Source organism: Lytechinus variegatus, chromosome 2, assembly GCF_018143015.1.
Source record: "Lytechinus variegatus isolate NC3 chromosome 2, Lvar_3.0, whole genome shotgun sequence".
Lineage (NCBI taxonomy): Eukaryota > Metazoa > Echinodermata > Echinoidea > Temnopleuroida > Toxopneustidae > Lytechinus > Lytechinus variegatus.
The window spans coordinates 79,910,777-79,933,526 of record NC_054741.1 but is presented as its reverse complement, the minus strand read 5'-3'; the positions used below and the strand labels follow the sequence as shown (position 1 = coordinate 79,933,526).

General features: G+C 36.2%; 1 protein-coding gene across 1 annotated transcript; it reads right to left on the bottom strand.

Moving 5' to 3' along the window:
* Window positions 1-21,739, bottom strand: LOC121409191 (flotillin-2a-like). The gene is made up of 9 exons (XM_041601041.1): window positions 21,573-21,739; window positions 15,836-15,917; window positions 13,985-14,199; window positions 13,061-13,293; window positions 10,549-10,668; window positions 10,048-10,262; window positions 8,229-8,412; window positions 7,687-7,830; window positions 1-5,164 (listed from the first exon to the last, which is right to left on the bottom strand). Exons 1-9 carry the CDS (start codon window positions 21,619-21,621, stop codon window positions 5,135-5,137), a joined length of 1,272 nt encoding a protein of 423 aa, XP_041456975.1. The 5' UTR covers window positions 21,622-21,739; the 3' UTR covers window positions 1-5,134.
* Between the last annotated feature and the right edge of the window lie 1,011 nt (window positions 21,740-22,750).

The following is a 22,750-nucleotide window of genomic DNA, read 5'->3' as shown; positions in this document are numbered from 1 at the left end:
TGCACCTTTAATTACAGGTCGGCGCAAAATATGAAACGTGAGAATATACAAATACACACAAGTTACATACATGGAATATTATAACATCTATAGGCTAATTACCAAATTTCACAATCATGTAATTGTGGGATAAAACATTTTTAATTTACTTAATGTGAATCATCTGCTGTATACATGTACATAGCTCTTGGGCATGATAGAAATAATTGTACCTGAATTGACTAATGCATAGCACACCTTTAATTCTGATAACCCAGACTGAAAATTTACATGTTCGGTACAGTATAAGACTGACTCTACAGCTTTAATGGGCAACTTATGGGGGCAATTTTTGTTCCCGAAAAAATGTCACCTCTTTCAGAAAAGAGCCAGAATACATGCCTGTCAATCCATGATATTGCAAGACTGAAGTAGAAACCACCATTCACTGAATGAAATTAGAATGTTTATATCCCTGCAGTTGAAATTATATTTTTCACGGAAAAAACTTTGTATATTATAACTATGGGTAATACATTACAACTCCCTCCATGTATATCAATAAAAAAATCTGGGGATGATATGCCTGCATCGTGGTGTGCACACACGATTGGAAATCCACCAAGAATTTTGAGCGGGGGGGGGGGGGGGGGGGGTTAAAAACATGCTCTTTTTCAAAGAGGCATGCACATGATTGTTGGATGATGCTGCCATACAATACCATCATATGTAATAAAAAAAAAAATTAAAAGCTCTCCCAGGCATGAAGCTTAGTGATTGTCAAAGGACTGATTTCTACCATTGATTACATAGAGTATTGAATAGGATTGATCATCATAAAAAGCATCATCTGAACAATTGCTAAGTTTCACATCACATGACCAAGGAGTGTAGTGCGGCTAGGGGTCTTTATCAATATGTAATTTGTGGGAGTTGTTAGAAAATTTGTAAAATCAACTGTCTTGGAAATATATGTATAACCAGTACCCATCTAAAATCATTTGTGTGATAGAAAGCAACCTCTTGATTGCATGGCCATTAAGTATAACAAGCTGGAATAGAGTAGGTTCTCAAAACCATTAGTTGAGTACTTGAAATGGTGATTACTTCAATGTGCTAAGCCAGTGAGCTTATGACTGACATGTCCACTACGCACATGAACTACAGACATATATGGGATTTCATACTTTGTTACTTTCAACTTACATTTTTAGTGGTACAAATATTAATTCATCACTTTTTAGTTTCACATAAGATTTGATCCATAAAAATACAATCAGCATTTGTCACACAGTAATAACATTGGTTCCTGTATTGAACTTACATGTATGCAATCTGTTTTTGCATAAATTGAGAACTTAAATACTCAAAAACTTACTGACATCTAAAATCTAAACAAGTCACAAAGAGTTTATACCTTTCTAAAAACATGTTTGTAAGGTTTTCATGTTATATAACATGTACTAGCTTATGACACTTTAATATCACACCAAATACAACTATTATTGACATGTATATACTGTATGTACAATATACACAATGATGGTGATGATTATTACGCAAGATTACATTCAGGTACATGTAAGTTACCAATTTCCTTTGCTATTCAAACAAGGGCTATATTTGATTCATAAAAAATACAGGATAAGAAATACAAGAGTAGTATGAAAGACATTCTTTCTGATAAAATTGTTTTCCTTCAAGTCAAGAATTGTTTTTATACATACCCGGGTCATGTTGCATGAAAAATCAAAATTTGGGTAACTTTACCGTCGATAACTACCACAGAAATCTTGAATTTGATTGGCTATTCAGCCCTATTACCATGAAAGTAACAATTAATGATTAGAGTTATAATCAAATGAAGATTCATGCAACAGGGCCTACCTGAAGATGTGTCATATTTCATGATCAAAGATCTCCGAGAAAGATATATAAAAGATCATAATGCACACAAAGTCAATACCTTTGTGGCTTAATAACTTGATATCAGAACAGTCGGAAGTAAGGCAAAGAATAACAAAAATTAGGCATAAATTTGTATGAATTACCCAATATCATCCATGAACTTGTCAATGAAATATGCATGTCTCTATCAAACAACTCGCCATCAATACTATACATGGATTAAATACAGTAAATATAAATAGATTTAATTTGTATGATATCATGTAACTACACCCCACTAACACCAAAACCCCACCATATATCTTTTTAATATGTAACATAATTTTCAAAGAGTATGTTTATTTTCATGTGAAGCTAGTAAAAATGCATACATGTAGGTACTGTCAGTAAAAATCATAATTCAAAATTGGGGGTCTGTTAATAAATGTAAAGAGAAACAACAGAAAATCTTATATATCATCTACACATGAAAATTAGAATATCAAAATAAATAAGAAATTAAACATCTAAATTCAAGACGAAGTCATGGCTTCATGGAAATGAGCAGCACCTCATCATTTAAAATGATTGAAAGTTGATCGTACTTTCATTTCGTGATATTCAATGACATCATTAAAATAATTTGGGATTCTAGAGAACCAATAATTATCTTAAGTCAAAATCCATGTATGTTCTTTATAAACAAAGCATAAACAAAGTTTGATTTGATTTCATTTTCATACATTGAGTTTTTGTCAGCAAATTGGCACACAATATCCTAATGATATACAAGATACTACACACTCCAGTTAAGTGGAGCTTGCTAAAGTATACAAAAGGAGTAACTGCCTTTTAATAGTACTTCTTTATTACAATTGAAGCTGAACATTTTGTTGCTAGCATTAGTTTTAATTCAGATTCATAAATGCCTATTTTAAGGGCAGAAGTACTTTCACTTGCTTGACATATAAGCCTCTGATCAAATACATGCAAATGAATATATGACACTGACAATGATGAAGATGTTATCTTTTTAAACCTAAAATGAACCTAAGCTACATGATACCCTGTCACAACAGTTGTACTAACAAAACAGATTCTAAACCCACTGATTTATTTGATTAAAAGATAAAATTTGTTAAGTCAGGAGTCCATTTCATTAGCACAACTGCAGCATAACTGTCTTTCAGACTATTATTATTGATGGTAGCTGTATCTGCAATTCCCCCCACAAAGAATAAGTTTAAATCAGAATTTATTTGGGAGCAAACATTGAAGAAACAGGAATAAAATATGATTATTAATATTCAAAGATACATAAAGTTGAGAGAATCGTTGGTAATGGAATAGAATATCTTTGAAGGTCAGGAAACTAAGAACACAAAGAAAAAAGTTTTAAATTGGCAAGCTGCTCAACATTTCACTAACATCGAAAGACTATCAAACCGGTTAACATTACATCTATCTTCAACTTGGTCCACATAATATTGCATAAACAAAGCCAACACTCAAACTTGCAAAAGCTATGGTATTACGTCCTTCACATTTGTGCGTAATTCCAGTCATATACTATGAAAACCTGGTTATTCAACTTTAAAATTTGAGCCTAAAATTTAGAAGTAACAATCTAGCCTGAATACATTTTTAAAATTTCATTTGAATATTTCAATTGTTTTTAATTTTTGTTTTTAAAACCAATTCACAAACATAATTTTGATATCATGAATATGAAGTAGAATGGATGGGTTATGAGGGAGTGAAAGGTGTTGTCTTGGAGCCTGTCTGAACCACCCTTCATAAATTTTAATCCCAAATCTGATCGACTAATATAATAAAATGGAAGATTACGCAGCATAGGACTTCATAACATCACATTTGGCAGTTTAATTTGCGTAATAGAGAATAAGGGCCCTGTCTTACTAAGAACTGTGATCGATATAATCAATCCTAACTGCTAAAACTCATCAATATCATCTACAAGACTTATTCACTCTCCATTTTTCAATATTTTTTTTTCTTCAAAGGAGCATGGTGACTGGTCCAAAATACCCCATACACAAGTTTTCATCAAGTACGAAGAGTATCCTTTGTAATAAAGGATGTATGCATACAAATGACTGCCAATGTCTGGATGGGCTGAACAAATTGCAGCTCTTCAAAAGCCGAGGGTCTCAAAATAACAGTTCTCTGTAACTCTAGGATTTTCCTTCAACCTAACTTTATCAATAATGGTGAATAGGAATTGTTTGTTTGTTCTTGTAACTATACAGAGGCATGATGAATGCATGCAAAATTCAAAGACTGCGCCTCAATGACTACTCCACAAGAAATATTACATCTCACAGTACAATGAACTCTAATCAAAATGTACAAAAAGTAGCAGCAGGCCATATAAAAACACATCCTACAATCATCACTAGAGACCATTATGTAAAACATAGAAATATACTTACAAATACACAAGAAATTGATAAAATATGTTATTATTTACAAAGTCTGAAATCACCTGAATTGAAGAGTCATGAGAGGATTATTTGATAGCTGGTTAACAGATATAGTTCCCATTGAAGCTCTATTCATGACCATGTACACGTAGCTTTATTCATATCAGTATCATATGGATTTGGGGCAAAATCTTATTTTATGACAAAACGTACACAATTATTGTATATTAAACTAAAGAAACAAAATATGTGTCGATCGTTTATGGTGCCATCACACTGCTTAACTTTGTTGTATGCGAGGGGCAGAAGTGAAATTTCTTGAAAAAAAAGCAATGTGTCTATTGACAAACTACATATTGACATATATCATTATGCATCACCACCACATACAAATGGTGAGTGTTTATGCATAAATGTATTACATTTCTTATTTCCTTTTCTTGAAATCTATGCAGTGTAGGCCTTACACAATTTAATACTGTGGGTACAGTTATGTACATATCCACCTGGAGAAACCCGTTAAGAACTCAAATCCTGAAGGGTGTTTCACAAAAAGTTAGGCATGACTTAAAAGTAATGCTTAAATGCCAACACATGCATCGTATATCCATCTTTGGAGCACGATCTGATGCGTTATATATCGTACACCTAGGTATTTAAGAGTGAATTAAAGTCAAACTTATATCTTTGTGAAACACCGGATTTTACTTCAAAATGTTGTGTGTCCCAGCTATGTGTCTTAATGAGCTATGGTTTAGATGATTGCAAGCTACCTTTGCTGTTTCCACTCACTGTTGCTGCTGCCACACATGATTGCCATCTGTTTATCGTGCTCCTGGGATTTGAGAAAGCGCCTAGGAGATAGACAAAATACATGAATGTACAGATAACGTCTAAATAGCAATACCTGGGTGGTGTTTCAAAAAGCTGTTCACAAAGTTCTGCACAACTTAATGCACGACTGAAACCTGTTCTTAGGCGCTGATTCAGTTACATAGGGATATCATTTAGCACAAGAAATGGTCACCAGTCGTGCGTTAAGTCATTTGTAACTTACGAACAACTTTATGAAACGGGCCCCACATGAGAAGAGGATGTCAGTAGTATCCTGCAAGTTGGGGTACTTAAAACACATCATAAGAAGGTCTCAATTTTTTAAAAATAACATAGCATCTGCAAATTAGGATCTATAACATGCTTGAAAAACTACTTGATTTTAATCTAATTCTATTTTGGAATATAAAACATATACTTTCCAAACATGGTGTTTTGTTAAGAATTTATATCTCAAACATATTAGAAATAAAACTATTGATAAGAGTGTGAGAATCACATTTGCAATATTTATTATAACCACTTAGTAATATTTGTAACTAACTCACAACTTAAATCTTTTATACACATGTATCCCAAAATGCAAAACTGTAGGGATATAGATAGCAAGTAGGTATCAGAAGAAATGAGTTTTACCCAACTTTAAATTAGGAAAAGGGACAGTAAACCATCTGGCAATCTAATCAGATATTTATAAAGACAGGATTATTGAACTTCTTGGAATTTTAAAATCAAATATTGGAGTAAGTTAAAGGGGAATGAAACCTTTGGAACAAATAGGCTTGTGTAGAAACAGAAAAATCAAAGAATAAGAATAAAGAAAATTTGAGAAAAATCGGACAAATAATGAGAAAGTTATGAGCATTTAAATATTGCAATCACTAATGCTATGGAGATCCTCCCATTGGCAATGCGACAAGGATGTGTGATGTCACTGATGAACAACTTTCCCTTTGGTGGACTATAAAATACCCTCAAAATGTCTCTTTTTGCTTTTTCTTATGATGATACAAACTTTTTATCCATGATGTATTCTTTAAAAATATGTATTACATGCCCTCATGTAGAAAGAACACATGATCTATGGATAGATGTGATAAAAGAGGCAATTCAAGTGAAATATATACTAAACTATGGGGAGAGTTGTTCACAAGTGACATCACACATCTTTGTCGCATTGCCAATTTGCTATCTCCATAGCATTAGTGATCGCAATATTCAAATGCTCATAACTTTCTCATTATTTGTCTGATTTTTCTCAAACTTTTGTTGATCTGTTTCTTTGATTTTTCTGTTTTCACACAAGCTATCTTGTTCCAATGGTTTCATTCTCCTTTAACCCTATCTAGGCCGGGTATTTTGGGAGTTCCTATGGCCTGGGAGGCCCCCCCTAAGATCTCGGCCGTCGACCGCGCCAAAAATTGGCACACGGGTTGCCTGGGACATAATCTACAAGATTGTATAGTAATTTATTTCATGCGAATCGCTATTAAGTGATCATGCTAATTTATGCGTAATTAGTATGCGAAATCATACTTTTTCCTCTAACTCCCTAAATAAAGCTCCAAATGTACTAATTTTTGGTATAGAAACTCTTTGTGGTGTCCTAAGCAAGAGTACATGAAAAAAAATTGTGATATCAAATCATTTTCTTATGTATTATATTGTTTTTTGCAATTTCTTATGTATTTCTTTGTTTTTTGACCTTTTGTTTTTCATTGTTTTTTCAATGAAATTTGTTGGGGACTCCTCTGTGATCATAAAAAGCATAAAATGAATACATTTAGACTAGCAAAACTAAAAATAATCATACATTTATGAAATTTGGTTGGAAACACAATTTGCATTGACTTTGTACATGAAATCACGTTTTTGAGCAATTTTCGGTCTGACATGCACTTACATAATGTTGCGTAATTTCGGAACCACATACCCGGGTGACGCAAAATTGGTCTCAAAAGTTGCGCAAGACTTGAAAGTAAAAACTCAGCGAGCGGCGCGGTCAAAAATTTCGCACGGCGAAAATATCGCGCGATTCGTTGAGGGGGGGGCCTCCGAGGCCCCCCCCCCCCCGGCCTACATAGGGTTAAGGTCCTGGGGTGTCTTTTGTGTTGTTTGGAAGCTACATATTGCTTTAGAGACATCCAATATCATCTGTTCTTTTCATGATTGAAGATAGTGGCATTTATTTCTAACACCCTAATAAAACTGGCATATAACATTCCACGCTTTGAAATGCTTGTAAACAAGATATCTAGTCTACAAAGATCAGGTATGATTGAGAATATGATTAAGCACCCAAGAACTCTTTTCAATCATTCATATACCTATTCATAGGTAACTTACACATATCAAACAGCTCCTGGTATCACACCTGGGGAGCAATTCATGGCAAGTTTTGTCAGCGATTTTCATCGACAGATGTTATAAGCTACTGCAAATCCTTGCACCCGATTGGCCGAGAGCTTATTATTCATTTAAAATCACTGACCAACTTTTTCATGAAACAGTACCCTGGTGATGCAAGGAGCAAATGTCTTACCTTTGAGATATCAGTACCAGTGAGAGCTTGGACTGCAGGAGGGAGGGAACCTAGAAGCCTGGTAAGCTCGCTTGTTGTACGGTCATCACCCAACAAAACAATATCATTTGTCTTGGAGAGAGGTGCAGAGACCTCGGCTGCAATCTATGGTAAAAAAAAAACCAAACCCAATAATCACAATGATAAATGACCAATCTGATCTAGAAGACATCCATCTTTGGATTTTGAAATAGCCTTGGTGGATATTCAATATTATAGCCTTGGTTCAATATTACTCTTCTTATTTTTCGACTTTCCAGCCACTAACCACTCCCAAAAATAGAACTGAAATAAAAAAACAAGAGTTACCAAAACAAGCAATTCTCTTTATTAAATCTTTAGGGGCATACAATGAAAACATTTATTGTTTCAAATTTTGTCTTAGCTCAAAAGCATCATCAATTTTAACAGTTACTGGCAACTTAAAAATAACAACTCAATAAGCACAAAAGTCAGTAGTAAAAAAAAAGAATGGATTGGACTAAAGACAAAGGACAGTATACCTTGGGCAGTGCTTCAAGGACTAAGCTCATCATGGCAGCATCTCCATATTGTTTGTAGGCTGCGGCTTTCATCCTCATCATCTCTGCTTCAGCCTTACCAATTGCTTCAATGGCTGAAGCTTCAGCACCTCCTACATTCCTGATCTTCTCAGCATCACCTTTAGCAGCTAGCACAGTCTTCATCCTGATAACAAGTAAAGACAGTATACCGTTCAAATGTCTGGCCTAGAAGAATAGGAACTTATGAATGAGCCTTATCCTTTACTGGGCAACCACATGGTATTCATAATTTATTCCACATGGAGCAGTCACATGATCAGGGATATAATCATTCTTGCATACATGTAGGTTACTCATGTTGGAAAATAACTAGATAGATCGGCGCCTCATAAATGCTATATATTATTATTATTATTATTGGAAAATAACTAGCAAACTGATGAAGTGGGGCTCATATGGCATCTGGAAAAGAAATAAGTGTCATTCTTAACTTAAGCCCAGTTGATGCAGTGGTGAAAGAAATAATTTTGTATACATACATTTTTACTATAGATTGAGGAAATGCCTCCTATTATAAATCTGATTAAATGCTATATATTCAAATGTGAATAAATTAGCACATTTAGGAGTTTTAAAATTTTGCAAAGTTTTGTAACCCCAACCTATAGCTATCATATAAAGCAAATGGAATTGAAATTGATCAAAAAATATAGAAGCATTTGTTGCAATTTTTGAGGAATGCAAATATGTATTTAATGTGAAATTGTGAAAATTTTTATAAAGGTTTCCTATCTCACTCTTGATTTGTTGATCAATTTCAAATCTGTTTTCTTTTAATATGTTAGCACTTTGATGTAGGAAAAATTTATCCAAAATCTTACATTTTCACATTAAATACATATTTGCATTTTCTTAGAAATTGCAATGAATGCTTCTTTATTTGTTGATCAATTTGTTTGCTTTTAATATATGATACTTCTTAGAAATTGCAATGAATGCTTCTTTATTTGTTGATCAATTTGTTTGCTTTTAATATATGATAGTATCATATATTAAAAGCAAACAAATTGATCAACAAATAAAGAAGCATTCAGTGCAATTTCTAAGAAAATGCAAATATGTATTTAATGTGAAAATGTAAGATTTTGGATAAAGTTTTCCTACATCAAAGTACTAACATATTAAAAGAAAACAGATTTGAAATTGATCAACAAATCAAGAGTGAGAAGCGTATTTTGGGGGTTGATTTTAGGATATTACGTATAGAGAAATGCATTACCAAAATTTAACAAATCTGTGTAGTAAGTTTAATGAACCGCATGGAGGTTCTACCAGATAGAACAAAAAATATCAAAATTGGTCAAAATATAAAGAATAAGAAGCATTTTTGGTGAATCTTTATATCTAATCACTTTTGAAATTCTGTATAGAGGATTGAACTCCCTGCCTAGTAATATCATTCCAAAAAAAAATAGATGTAATAAAGCAAACAGCATTGAAATTGGACATAAAATGATTAAGAAGCATTTTGATGTGGACGAACAACAAAACGCTGCAAGACATTATAAGCTCAAGGCCGGATGAAATAAAAAGTAGAAATGTATAAATTGGGAGATGCATAAAAATTATTTCAAAACTACCCCTCACAAGCCCATTACAAAAATATCTCATTCTTAATAAAACGGTGAATACCAAAACTTACTATTCCTCACAGTATATAAAAAGGTCAATTTATTAAAACACTGCATTAGGAACGAGTGTTGGTTAAAAAGGTAAATTTGAGCATAGCAAGGCAGTTGACTCTATTTCATGGTCATACCTTTGACCATCAGCAAGGGTCTCTACTTTAAATGACTCAGCCTCAGCAGGCCTCTTGATGGTTGCAATCAATTCTCTCTCTTTCCTCTCAATTTCCTTGGCCTCAACGTCGATCTGTTTGCGACGTTCGACGACCTCGATCTGAACCTCCTCACTCCTGATCTTCTGCTTCTCTTTAGCTCCTTGGAGAGAGTAAGCCAACTCTGATTCAGCTTTCTGCAAATGTCAAAAGAGACAACTTTGTTGAACCGATGCAGTTAAATCGACTACAAATCTATTTTAAAGCAATATCATCATTTTTGTAAGCACATACATTGAAATATACTCAGGTTTTAAATTTAGCATCATTGGGCCCTAGTGCACCTCTCCCGGAGTTTGAAAATAATACTTTTTCTCAAAGTTTGACCATGCAATTCCAGAATTCCTTATAGTACATGTTTTATTATCATTAAATATGGTCTTCTGCGAACAATTTCAAAACGATTGCCATAATTGAACTGACCTTGGTATTAACCTCGGCTTCATAACCAGCTTTCAGCATTTCATACTGGCGTTGTGAATCAGCAACCTTGGTATCAGCATCAAATTTGATATCCATCATTGACTTCTCGCATTCAGCTTCCTGTCAATGACAAAACATGTAAACCGAAAACGTACTTCAACTGGCAATGGCCAATAATATATGCATGTTTTGTGTTCTTTCATATAAAAGGCTATGACAAGCTTAATTGATGAACTCATTGGGAAACACATCATCATGCCTCCATGTTTTGTGCTCAAAAGTAGTGAGCCCCACCACAAATTGCACTCCTTCATGCTGAAAGTTGAATGCAGAAAACAATCCTAAAATGTTTGGTGAGCCCAGAGAAACAAACTTTACTGAATGCAATATTTTATCCCCTGACTTCGCAATTAAATATCTAAAACATGACAAAACTTGAACACTTATGTTCATTTTCTGGTGGTGTTGACCAACTTTTGAGCCCCACTGTACATGTAGGCTTGTGGTGTCACATGAGGAAGAAGATTTTGGCCTCCTACATGTAGTCTCTATAAGGGTGAAATTTTTATTTATTTTTTTAAATAATGCACAGGTTTGTTTGTAGTAATGATGTGCAACAGAGTGTCAGGCTTGTAACACAAAGGTAAATACCCTTGACGAGATGCATTGCCACTAACACACTTGTGACTACTCAGTACTCAAGTACAGTACATTAAATATCAGATTAATGACAGGTGGGAAAAAACAAGATGATACTACTTAGCAACAATAATGCCAGATATAGAAATGGAAATTTTGCAAATCTGTATTTGCATCTATTCTGCGAAGAGGGGTAGAGTATAAAAAGAAACATTGAATGTGATATCAAATGATCTTAAAGGGTAAATTAAAAGAAGAGAGGAAGAGGGATAGACAGAAAGGAAAGTAAAAGGGGGAGACAGAGGAGAGAATGGGAATAAGAAAGGAACAGAAATAAAGAGAAAGAGGATTGAAGATAAAGCAGAGACAGACAGAGACTGAAGAAAATGAGACAAAAAGAGGATAGTTGAATAGACAAAGTGGTCAATAAAATATGCAAAATGATCTGTTTTGATCCCTAGATAACCTTTGACCCCATCATCCTAATGAACACACATGTGGTATTACCTAAGGGTCCTTTGAAAAAGTGTGAATAAAATTGATGCAGAAAATAAAGAAATGAGAGCAAGTTGAACAAAAACTTGAAAAAAACAATGGGCATGACCTTTGACCCCCATCATCCTCAAGGATTATATGTACCAAGTCTGAACTCAATTGATGCAGTAATAAAGAAATAAGGCCAAGTCGAACAAAACTTTAACATTTTTGTGACAGACTACCTAAATAACAGACCGACCGACTATTAACAGACTAAAGTGGCTTCTACAAGTAGGTCTCTGCTGAACTTTGTTCAGGTGAGAAAAAAAAAGAGAAGAAAATGAAGAAAAGTCAGTAAGAGACAGTAGTGCTACATTTAAATACATGTATGCAACTGAATCATATGATAAACCAATGTTTGTAATATCAATTTCTTTCTATTTAGACTGCCTGACTACCAGTATTTAATTGCTGCATTTTCATGCATGAAACCTCAATATTGAAATGATATGATCCTGACCTTGATAGAATAAGTCGTTCTAGTCCCAGGGGAAATGGGATTATCATATGCTGTGAAAATCAATGAGTCAAGCACAAACTTCCTTACCAATAATCTACCAATGTACACATGTATTATTGGCATCATAATCTTCATACTAGTTTTAGGAAATACATTAATGCAAGGGAATAGGCAGTTTTAACAATCAAACTAACATCATAGCTATATATAGTCAACTAGCAGAGACAGTCATTCAGGAAATATACTCTGCATATCTACATGCAGTGAAACTTGTTAACAATGAAGTTTCAATACAATATCAAAAGTTAATTATATTCTATTATTATGACTTACCACCTAAGACATTTATAAAGTCAAACACTTCCTGAAAATATGACTCCCATTTAGACTTAGAATCAAACAATTTATTGCTTTCATTCATGCACAATTCAGCTTTGAAAAGATTATTACTATTTTGTAAATGGTATCTCACAATAAAGCTTGGTAAAAGTTCAATAATATGACATTATCTTGTTTCATCCATTGATAGTACTTATTTTTTTACATTTATCTATGAATATTTAAAACTATTTACAAATTTCTATTGCTGGAGAGAAACTGTTTTATACATGTATCTAGCAGAGAAAAAAAAGACTAGTTGTATTCCCAAATTAATTCTCATGTAAAATTGCAAAATATATTTGTGTTTCATATCATCCACATCATAACGCTAACAGCGTTAGGACACACACATATAAATCCAGTAATGAAAATAGTGACTGTGTGTGGGGAAGGGGTCCTTTCTTCCTTCCATCCTCTTCCATCCTTTACTCTAACCATCCATCCATCCATCCATCAGTTTATTCATTTTTTTACATAATGTTAATGTATACTAACCCTGATACCAGCATCTCTCTCTGCCTCGGCTACACCAATATCAGCATCTCTCTTGACTGCAGCAGTCTGTGTCTTACCCAATGAGTCTAAGTAATCTACATTATCATAGACATCCTTGATGGTGAAACTGACAATCTCTAGACCCATACGTCCAACATCTGGTGAGGCTACCTCTCTCACAAGGCTAGCAAATTGATCCCTGTCTCGATAGATCTCTTCTACTGTTAGGGTACCTGTAGAAAAAGACAGTTCCAAAATGTACGATTATACATGTATTTCCTTCAAATATTGCCTTGGCTTCTGAACTATATATGGGAAAATACTCACTCACAATCTGATTTTACTGAATTGCATTTCCTGTCCTTAGTTCATCAATGATGCTTGTTATAATAATGAATTTCTCTTCAATCACACTATTTTTCAATTCCACAAGTTTTAACACATGTTTCTCATGTGTTTAGAGGGAAAGAAATTTAAATGTTTAATTGCAATAAACTAATTGAATGAATTTGGCATGAGTTTAAACATAAGAGTTTTAAGGTGATGGACAAAAGTATTGGAAAGCCATTAAAATCATATAAAACCATTCAGTAATAAGGGATAAATTTATTGGTTTGCATAAATATAGTAGAGTGCTATGTAAGTACATTTTGAATATTCACAGCATAAAAGTTGGGGGAGTAAAGCACCACAATACACAGAGACAACAACACTCAACAGCACCCCCTATCACGAGGGAGCCACATAAAAAAACATGATGGGGTGGGGGAGTCCATGTCCTTGTCAAAAAAATTGATAAGTCGAGCACAATTTGTCCAGTTTGGGCATGCTCATTGTCTTATGTTGCACTTTGCAGTCAACTAGTGAATACACAAATCACAAAGTTCAAAATTGTTAAATTATATAACTGCATTTATTACCCACCAAGAATTGCACGAAGATGACCTTCTAGAGTCTGAAGAACAACCATCTCAATCTCAGTGGTTGACCTGCCAATAAACTGTTCACAAGCCTGAGCCAGTAGACCTTCTTCAGTCATCACTTTGACTTGTGCTACACCAGTCACTGTCAGAGGTACACCCTTAGAGGTCTCAACACTCTCACATCGGGGATTCAGGGTCATTACTTCTAATGATAATCTGTGGAAAAACAAGGATGTAATTGTAATGCACTGTACATGTGAACTTTAACTTAACTTGAAAAACAGTACAAAGATTTAAATCAGTGTTACATGTAAGGTTTACAAAGTAACATTTGTACATGTATATCATGGTTGTTCTGTCTCTATACAAGAAGAACCAAGTTTGAACATCTTCCTCAAAAATATCAATACATGTGCATGTGTAAAGTGACTCATCAAAGTTTTATGTAATTACTACCTAGTAATTACATGTACCCAAAAAGGTTATTTAGTCTTCAAAAGTTAGGAAAGTTAGTCGGCTATATTTGATGAGTAAATCTGTCTTCTCCATACCTGTAAAATAAAATAGAAGATATGGGTTACGGTGAGCCCATTGATTTTCTAGACTGCTAGAAATTATACTCAGCTGGCACAATGTATGCAAACGGTTGTGGTAACGATTTCAAAATGAGTTCGAAAAGATGAAATTACCACCAAAGTGTTTGCATGTATAAATAAAAATAATGCATGCGCAAAATAGCTCTGGAAGAAAATGCGTAATTGCTGAGAAATGAGCAAAATAAGCACACCATCAAATGTCGGGTATCTTTCGAACCAATATTAATACACTGTCCAACATGCTTTTCTGTGTTAATGATCATCAGAATTATCGATTTTGCGCTAAGATTTCATGATTTTGCAAAGATACAATGTAATATACCAGATCAATATGTCTGAAAATATTTTGACAATTAACCTTGAAATAATTGTTTGCTGTAACTTCTGCCTTTTACATGCACCTTTAATTGTGTTACTCTTGATAAATCAGGACAAGTTACATACAAGGTGCAAGAAGAGAAGTTTGGGAACCTAGTTCTACTCGGTAGGTATGCCTGTCTGCTTTAGTGTAGATCTTGCAATAACTTTGCCAGGTCAGATGCAGAGTCAGAGAATGACAATACCATCCGAAAGGAGTAATGTTTAGTTCAAGTTCAATTACTTTAGACAGACAGAAATTCGTGGGCACTCTTGAAATTTGTTTTTCTCCATTCACTTTGTACATAAATCTTCCCATTGACATTGTGTGTAAATGTCCCATATGTACATTTTTTTTAATGAACTTTTCATTAAAAATCAAACTCTGTTTTGTTAATTTTTTGTGGTATATTTTCATACTTAATTAGAACTTCCCAGAGATGCAACAATACAAGTATTGTATTATGAGAAATAACTTTAAAAAACATCCTCAAAATGTTACGTATGGGACATTCCATCCTTGGACAAGACCTAATTTGCATAATTAATTAGATGACACCACTTTTTTCCACAAAAAGTAATAAGATGTTAGGGGGTCCATGTCCCACTTATGAATAAATCTCATAAGTTTTGTTTTCATTTTCTAAGAGTTTTATAATTGTCCCATGCGTAACACCCATTTAACCAATTATGCAAATTACATGTAGGTACCCCAAATTAGCATAAATATGCATATTATCAAAATTTTCTCAATGAAATTCAAAAATTCAACATTTGGGCTTTCTTACCCCACCAAAGATAACTTCTTAAAGATGAAATTTTGCCTTTTAGGGTGACCTTTTCTTGGACTTGCCCTAATGTACATTTGTTGCTTTTTAATTTTATTTGATAAGACTTACCTTTGCACATCTGTAACAAGGCACCAAGCCCAGGCCCAGCCTCCCATCACATACTTCTTTTCAGCTGCTCCACAACACCCACCTTTTGAAAGAAACAGTAGTGTAAAGAACATCAGTATGTGTATATCTTGCATGAATGTGCCTAAACAAGGCAACATAAACAGGATGTTTATGAAAAAAAAAAGGTAACCAGAAGTTATGGACTTTCTGTAAATTAATTTCAATCTGTATTATTGCTGTCTTACCCAGACTTGCCAACCTCTGGGAATGAAAAATTGTATTCTGTGTTTAAAAAAAATATTTTCCCTCAAATATATCTGCACACTGCCATGCAACACTTGAAAATAAAAAAAGGAGTCCCAATTGCGGTGTGCGTGATCATCGTGGTGCTCAATAAATATCATAAAATATTTTCATATTTATTGACCGAAACAAATATTTTACGATTCGTGATATTTATCGGCCGATGCAATATTTTCAAAAATATAACTTGGCAGCTCTACAGACGTGTGGTATCTAGCCTCTAGGCATCGATAACAAAAGACTGCAAAATGTAAACAGACTAGGTAAGTGAACGCTTGTGCTCTTAATTTTTTTCAAATTCACTACTACATGTATTTATTTCATAAATATTAGGAACTTTATTAAAACTGTGGGTAAATATTGTTTTGGCCATGTACGTTAGTTTGGGTGCAAAACAAAATGTAAAATTGATGATTTAGGTCTTGATTCACCATGGGGTAAATATTGTTTTGGCCCATGTACCGTGATGTACGTTAGTTTGGGCGCAAAACAAAACGTAAAATTGGTGATTTAGGTCTAGATTCACTGTGTGAAATCCTATCCTCTACAGGGAGGGATGCCTATCCGTCCCACTCCCAGGCTTCATGGGAAGTAAGCCTACGTTAGTAGATGACTTACTCCCCAGAAGCCTCCCCGGCAAACGTCATACATAAGCGGTTCAAGGGTCGACCCTATTGTATTGGGCGTTGTGGCGTGCGCCTGTAATCCAAGCAATGTGGGGAAGTTACAAATTGATGCACAGGCCTGGGGGCGTTTCATCAATATTTTCGTCCGACAAGTTGTCAGATCTGACATTCCTGGATTCTGATTGGTTGAGAAGCACTGTTACTATAGTAACTGTCGGATAAAACAGGACTATAAAATAAAACAGTTTATCCGACAGTTACCATAGGAACAGTGCCTCTCAGCCAATCAGAATCAAGGAAAGATGTCAGATCTGACAACTTGTCGTATGAAAATATTGATGAAACGCTCCCCAGGTCACGTCTTTCGGATGGTGACGTTAAAGGTCTGTTCCAGACATAAATAATCATCACCTCTGACAAAACTCAAATACACACAATATTGCGTTGTGTACATGTGGATCGAGGGATCTACACACGATTGGTCTGGTAAGAAACCTTAATTTTTTTAAACATTTTTATTGACTATTTTTTTTTAACCTTAAAAGGTGCACTCATTCAATGAACAAGGTTATGATATAACCTTGTTCTCAGTTATATCTCCATGTGTTGCAAAATAAGGGTGGCAATGTTTGGCTTATTTTCTCTTTTTCTTTGGGGCAAATTCTTGATTTTTTTACACTGACAGTTTCCATTACACCTATTATTCATACAACTTGGCTCTTATTTAAATTTGATTCTTTAAATCATTTTTTTCTTAATTGAAAATAGAGATCAAAAAATGAGAATTTTCTTGCCATATCACTTTCCACCAATAGAGGGCGTACACAAAAACATGCCCAAAATTCAAGTTTTTTGAGCGCTCTGGTGAATACAAAAATTATTCCCAAGTTACTAATGAAAAATAAATTGCAGCTGTATGGAAATTAGTAATTTTGGTCACACAAGTGATATTTTAATGATTTTTTAAAGTGTGTGCTCTGTACAACATCGGCATACCATAGTCCTACCTGTAGATTCACCACAGGCAGGGTGGTAGCAGTGAAGAAGTGAAAAGGTGTAACTTTAAGTTTTAGGCCTAAAAAAAAGAATAAAATCATCACAATTTACATGATTTGGAATTGAATTTCCTAGGGAAATCCATCTTTGTTTTGGTCAGTCTCTCCTTCTACCCCCGTCTCGATTGGCCATTTTTGTTATGAACTGTAACAAAATGGCCGATCGAGACGGGGGTAGAAGGAGTGAACTTTTCGTTTTTTTGAGGTTCCAGTCTGTGCCCAGATGTCAGAAAAACTGCCACTCGTTAGACCATCATCCATATAATCGTGGTAAGTGCTTGATTTCTGTTATAAGTATATATTCAAAGAATTATTTTGACCATAATTCACGCTTCTCCGTGAGGTACGGTAAAATGCACGTACGATCCTGGGCTCCCGACCGCTACGCGGCCGGGAGCCCCCTGGGTTAGCTCACCCTTGGTTTGATGTACATGTGGTCCATATTATTATACTCATCTTCCTTTAGCCGTCATGTGCTTAGATACCCCGTTATGCCCCAAATAATAAAAACCCCTAAAACCAAGGCGTGCTGAATGGCATTATATTTCTCCATTGCATACCCCCGGCCCTGACTAGTCTCGGGTCACATGACACCCCGACGGCTTTAGGTATATACCGTTATTCTATTTCTAAACCACCCCCCCCCCCGGCCCCTATAATTTATATCGCATGATACCCCATTGGTAAATACAACTTTATATCTACTACATAGGCATGTAGCTTTATACTAGTAGTCCTATAATAATGGTCGGGACAGTGATTTTCCGCGATCGCTGAAAACGGACGGAAGTCACGGAAAAGGCCTTTTGAAACGGAAAGTGGCATTTCAAACGGAAAATCATGGAAAACGTATTTTCCCTCAGAATAGCAACAGAAATTACTCCAAAATAACAACAAAATGAGAATATCAAATGGCCACAAAACCCCAGAAAACACGATCTCACTTCGCTACAATCATGACAATTCACACATCATGATTGCTCTTGACATCAGCACACTCGATAGTACCCTGCGATCGTACCGGCCGGCCAGGTTGAGCTTCACATCGCTCAACTGCACGGTCGTGTTTTGCTTAACTCTACGTTTGAAGATGTAACAGTACGATATCGTGGTCTTAAAATCCAAGATGGCGGATTGGCGAAAGTCGTTGACTGATGATAACGATGTCCAAAAAAACCCCAAATTATTGATGAAATTTAATTTCACTGTAAAATATAACCCAGAATCGTACGTGCATTTGTCTATGGCTCACGGTAGGGCTGGGACTAAAACCCGGGTACCCGGGTCCCGCCCGTAAGCGTCGGGTACCCGGGTAGAAAAATCAATACCCGATACCCGAAAATTGCTCACCAGTATAACGTACATTTGATTTGTATTGCGTAGTGTAAGACATTATTGTAAACTCATCACAAAAGTACACAAGTCTCATTTTGAATCTCACCAATTACCCTCGAAATATCCATAAATATACTTGTTTTTCAAGTGATGATGATGTGACTAAGATCGTTCAATCGTCGCCATGTTTCTTTTGCAGCGCAGTGACGTCATCCAGCCACTGCGACGCAAGCCAATTTATGAATGAAAATATAGTAAGCATGCGCATTGCAAGCCTTAGCCACACGCAGTATTCTGTCAAAACAAGTCTGCAATACTCTGTCACCTCGTACCAAAATCGACCTAGAATTCCACTTCCCTTTATTTCATATGAATTATGAAAGGTATTCTCAGAGGATCTGTTTTCTCACCAATACCACGCAAGTAAGCAAATTTTATTACTTCTTGCTTTTCCGTCAAAATCTTGCGAAGTAGCGTCGATGATGCATCGTGTTTGTGAGTTTGTAAAATCTATCGCTACGTGAACAAAGTCAATTGATTTCCGGGTTTCAGAGCATACGAGGCGCCAGCCAATCACGTTCTTGATACCATTTTCAGTTCATCATAAACCGAAAATGGTAACACGATCGTGATTGGCTGGCGCATTTGACGCTCCGAAACCCGGAAATCAATTGGCTTTGTTCACGTAGCGATAGATTCTACAAACTCACGAACACGACTAATATCGACGCTATACTTCGTAAGATTTTGACGGAAAAGCAAGAAGTAATGAAAATTTGCTTACCTGTGCGGTATCGGTGAGAAAACAGATCCTCTGAGAATACCTTTTATAATTCATATAAAATATAGAAAAGTGGAATTCTAGGTCGATTTTGGTACGAGGTGACAGAGTATTGCAGACTTGTTTCGATAGAATACTGCGTGGTGCACGGGAGGCTTGCAATGCGCATGCTTACTATATTTTCATTCATAAATTGGCTTGCATCGCATTGGCTTGATGACGTCACCTATGGGGTTTTTCCACCAGTCATATTTCGAGCGACATGATTTTCGGGTACCCGCCCGAAAATTACCACGGGTACCCGAAAAGAAAAAAACCCGAAAGTCATAGGCCTAGCTCACGGAGAAGCGTGAAGTATGGTCAAAACAATTCTCTGAATATAAACTTCTAACAAAAATCAAGCACTTACGACGATTATATGGATGAAGGTCTAACGAGTGGCGGTTTCCCGACATCGAGGCACAGACTGGAACATCAAAAAAACGAAAAAGTTCTGTCGCGGTAGCTCCCCTTCTTCAAAATTCAAAAACAAAATGGCCGATCGAGCCCGGTAGCAGATACAAATTTTGGCCAATGCGAGTGTATGCGCTTTGATTTTGCTATTCAATGTGTAAACGGAATTGTCACTTTTCCGTGTGTACAACGTCTATGGGGAAACAGAATTTCCGTTTTCTGACGTGCTGAAACCATGGAAACGGAATTTGAGATTTTTTGAAACGGAAAATCACATGCCCTATAATGGCATTAACGGCCCGCCATACCCGGCACGTACGTACGCACTACTGAACTACCGTTAACAATAACATTAACAGCGGTCATGGAGCTGTTGCCTGAAGTTAGCAACCTAAAATAATTTAGACCCCTAAAATAGAGGATTGCCGAATAGTAGACCAAAAGCTTCGGTCTCTGTTATGTTGGTTGTTCAGCTGAACTCCGTTGGCTTCACTCACCAAATACAGAAAATACAGAGACCAAAGTTCTAGCACGATCTGTACAGGGTACTCAATCTCCATATGTTATGTACTTAAGATCGGACAAAACGGGGAAGTGAATTTGCGTGACAGCCGAGGTAAGTCACTGTTTTTGTTCCTTTTAACTTGATTTTTCTCCGTTTTTTGGCAATTAATGCCAAGAGGGAATATTAATTTGCATTTTGGTCGCAATCATTTTCAATTTTTTTATTCATTAAAGACAAAAATTGAAGAGCCCCGATGGGGGGATTTTGCATTGCAAGTCCCCTAATGGTGCGTGCACGATAGCGAGCCGTCTGTGTACGAGGAGAAATAAAAAAAATGTTAAAAAACTCCTCGAAACAGACGGCTGCCAGCTGTCTAGCCGAATAGAAGCCCTGGCTTCGTATGAGAGTAACCTTACGACAGCGTTAGTAAATGATTTTTCCTCTCGAGAAGCCTCCTGGCTAGGCGCTCCCCAACATGAAGGGTGCAGGCGGGGAAGACCGAAAGCAGTCAAAAAGTGGGCGCTGCCGCGCCACGCTCGTCACGTACCCCACCGCCCCGTTCAACTGTACCTACCGTACAACAACACTCGCACTCAACAGCACAATCTCGAGGCCGAGGGAGCCACATAAAAAAACAGACAAAAACAGACGATTCCATCGGACAATCAAGACTTCTCACCTGAAACAACGAGCGCTTCATTCGGGCCAACTGTATGACAATTCCCCATGATAAAATATCTTACTTTCACTTAGTGGAAATTAGAAAAAATTTCCAATCTTGGTCTTGGAAATTCCACTACAAACACCCAGGCTTGCGAAGATGGCCGATTTCATACAGTAAATAATAGACGGTCACGTGATCAATATATTACATACGCTCCCAAATTAGCTCGGCCGTATACCGTCCGTGCATTCAGATCCAGTGAAGCTACAGAGATTACGCAATGCAGTCATAGAGCTATAGAGAGAGGTGGGGATGAAATGGTGGGGCAGGGATGAGGGGGGGGGGGGGGGGTAGCGAGTACAATGTTTCACTTATCTCCCACTTCTCAATATGAGCAGGCCGACATCCGCGTATCAAATTCAATTCAATGCAGTTAAATCAAATCTGTTATTTTGTACTATGACAATATTTGAGAGGCGCGCCCCTATAGCTCTCACTAACAGGCCGCAGTTTCCCTCGCCGGGGGAGCAAGTCAAATGTATTGTTGTACACATGCATGACCAAATTATTTCCAACACCCCCCTAACATAATCATAGGGGGACACAATATTAAATGCCCCCCTTACGTCTTTAATGATGCAGAAATAAAATGGACCATGGACCTCGATCAATGACCTTACATTTTGGGTGAAAAACTTTTTTTGGGGGGTTGTCTTGGAGGGTTAAAATGACCTTAATATAGGCCCTACCCCTGGTCCTCGATCTTACCTTTGGGGACAGATCTTTCCGCCCATGCCCCCTAAACGATTTTTTTTTCGCGGGTTTTATTTGCCCTGGCCTAAATAAGTTGAGTTGTCGCCAACTATCAATACCCCGTAAAAGTTTTGTATACAATCGTGAAGAACGTACCGAACACTTTCAAAAACAAGGAGAAAAAAGCCCAGCGGGGAAAAAGCTTGGGGAAAAACATGCCCTAAACACTGTTTGGCTACTTTAGCCTAAAAAAGTAGGGAAAATACCGTAAACGTATACGGTTGACCCCGCAACCCGGGGGCCATTCACGAGTGGATACCATGCGCGACCATGGGGTCTCGAAAAGCACCCTAAACACGTAATTTCCATATTCTGAAAATGCACCCCTTAACAAGTATTGGAGTGTGAAACCCTACCCTTAACAAGTATTGGAAACAAAA

Coding starts and splice junctions, on each gene's coding strand:
- LOC121409191 (XM_041601041.1), bottom strand. CDS start 21,621: ATGGGGAATTGTCATACAGTTGGCCCGAATGAAGCGCTCGTTGTTTCA. Junction 8,413..10,047: donor ACCCTTGCTGATGGTCAAAG/GTATGACCATGA, acceptor ACTTGTTATCAG/GATGAAGACTGTGCTAGCTG. Junction 7,831..8,228: donor TCCTTGAAGCACTGCCCAAG/GTATACTGTCCT, acceptor TTTTTACCATAG/ATTGCAGCCGAGGTCTCTGC.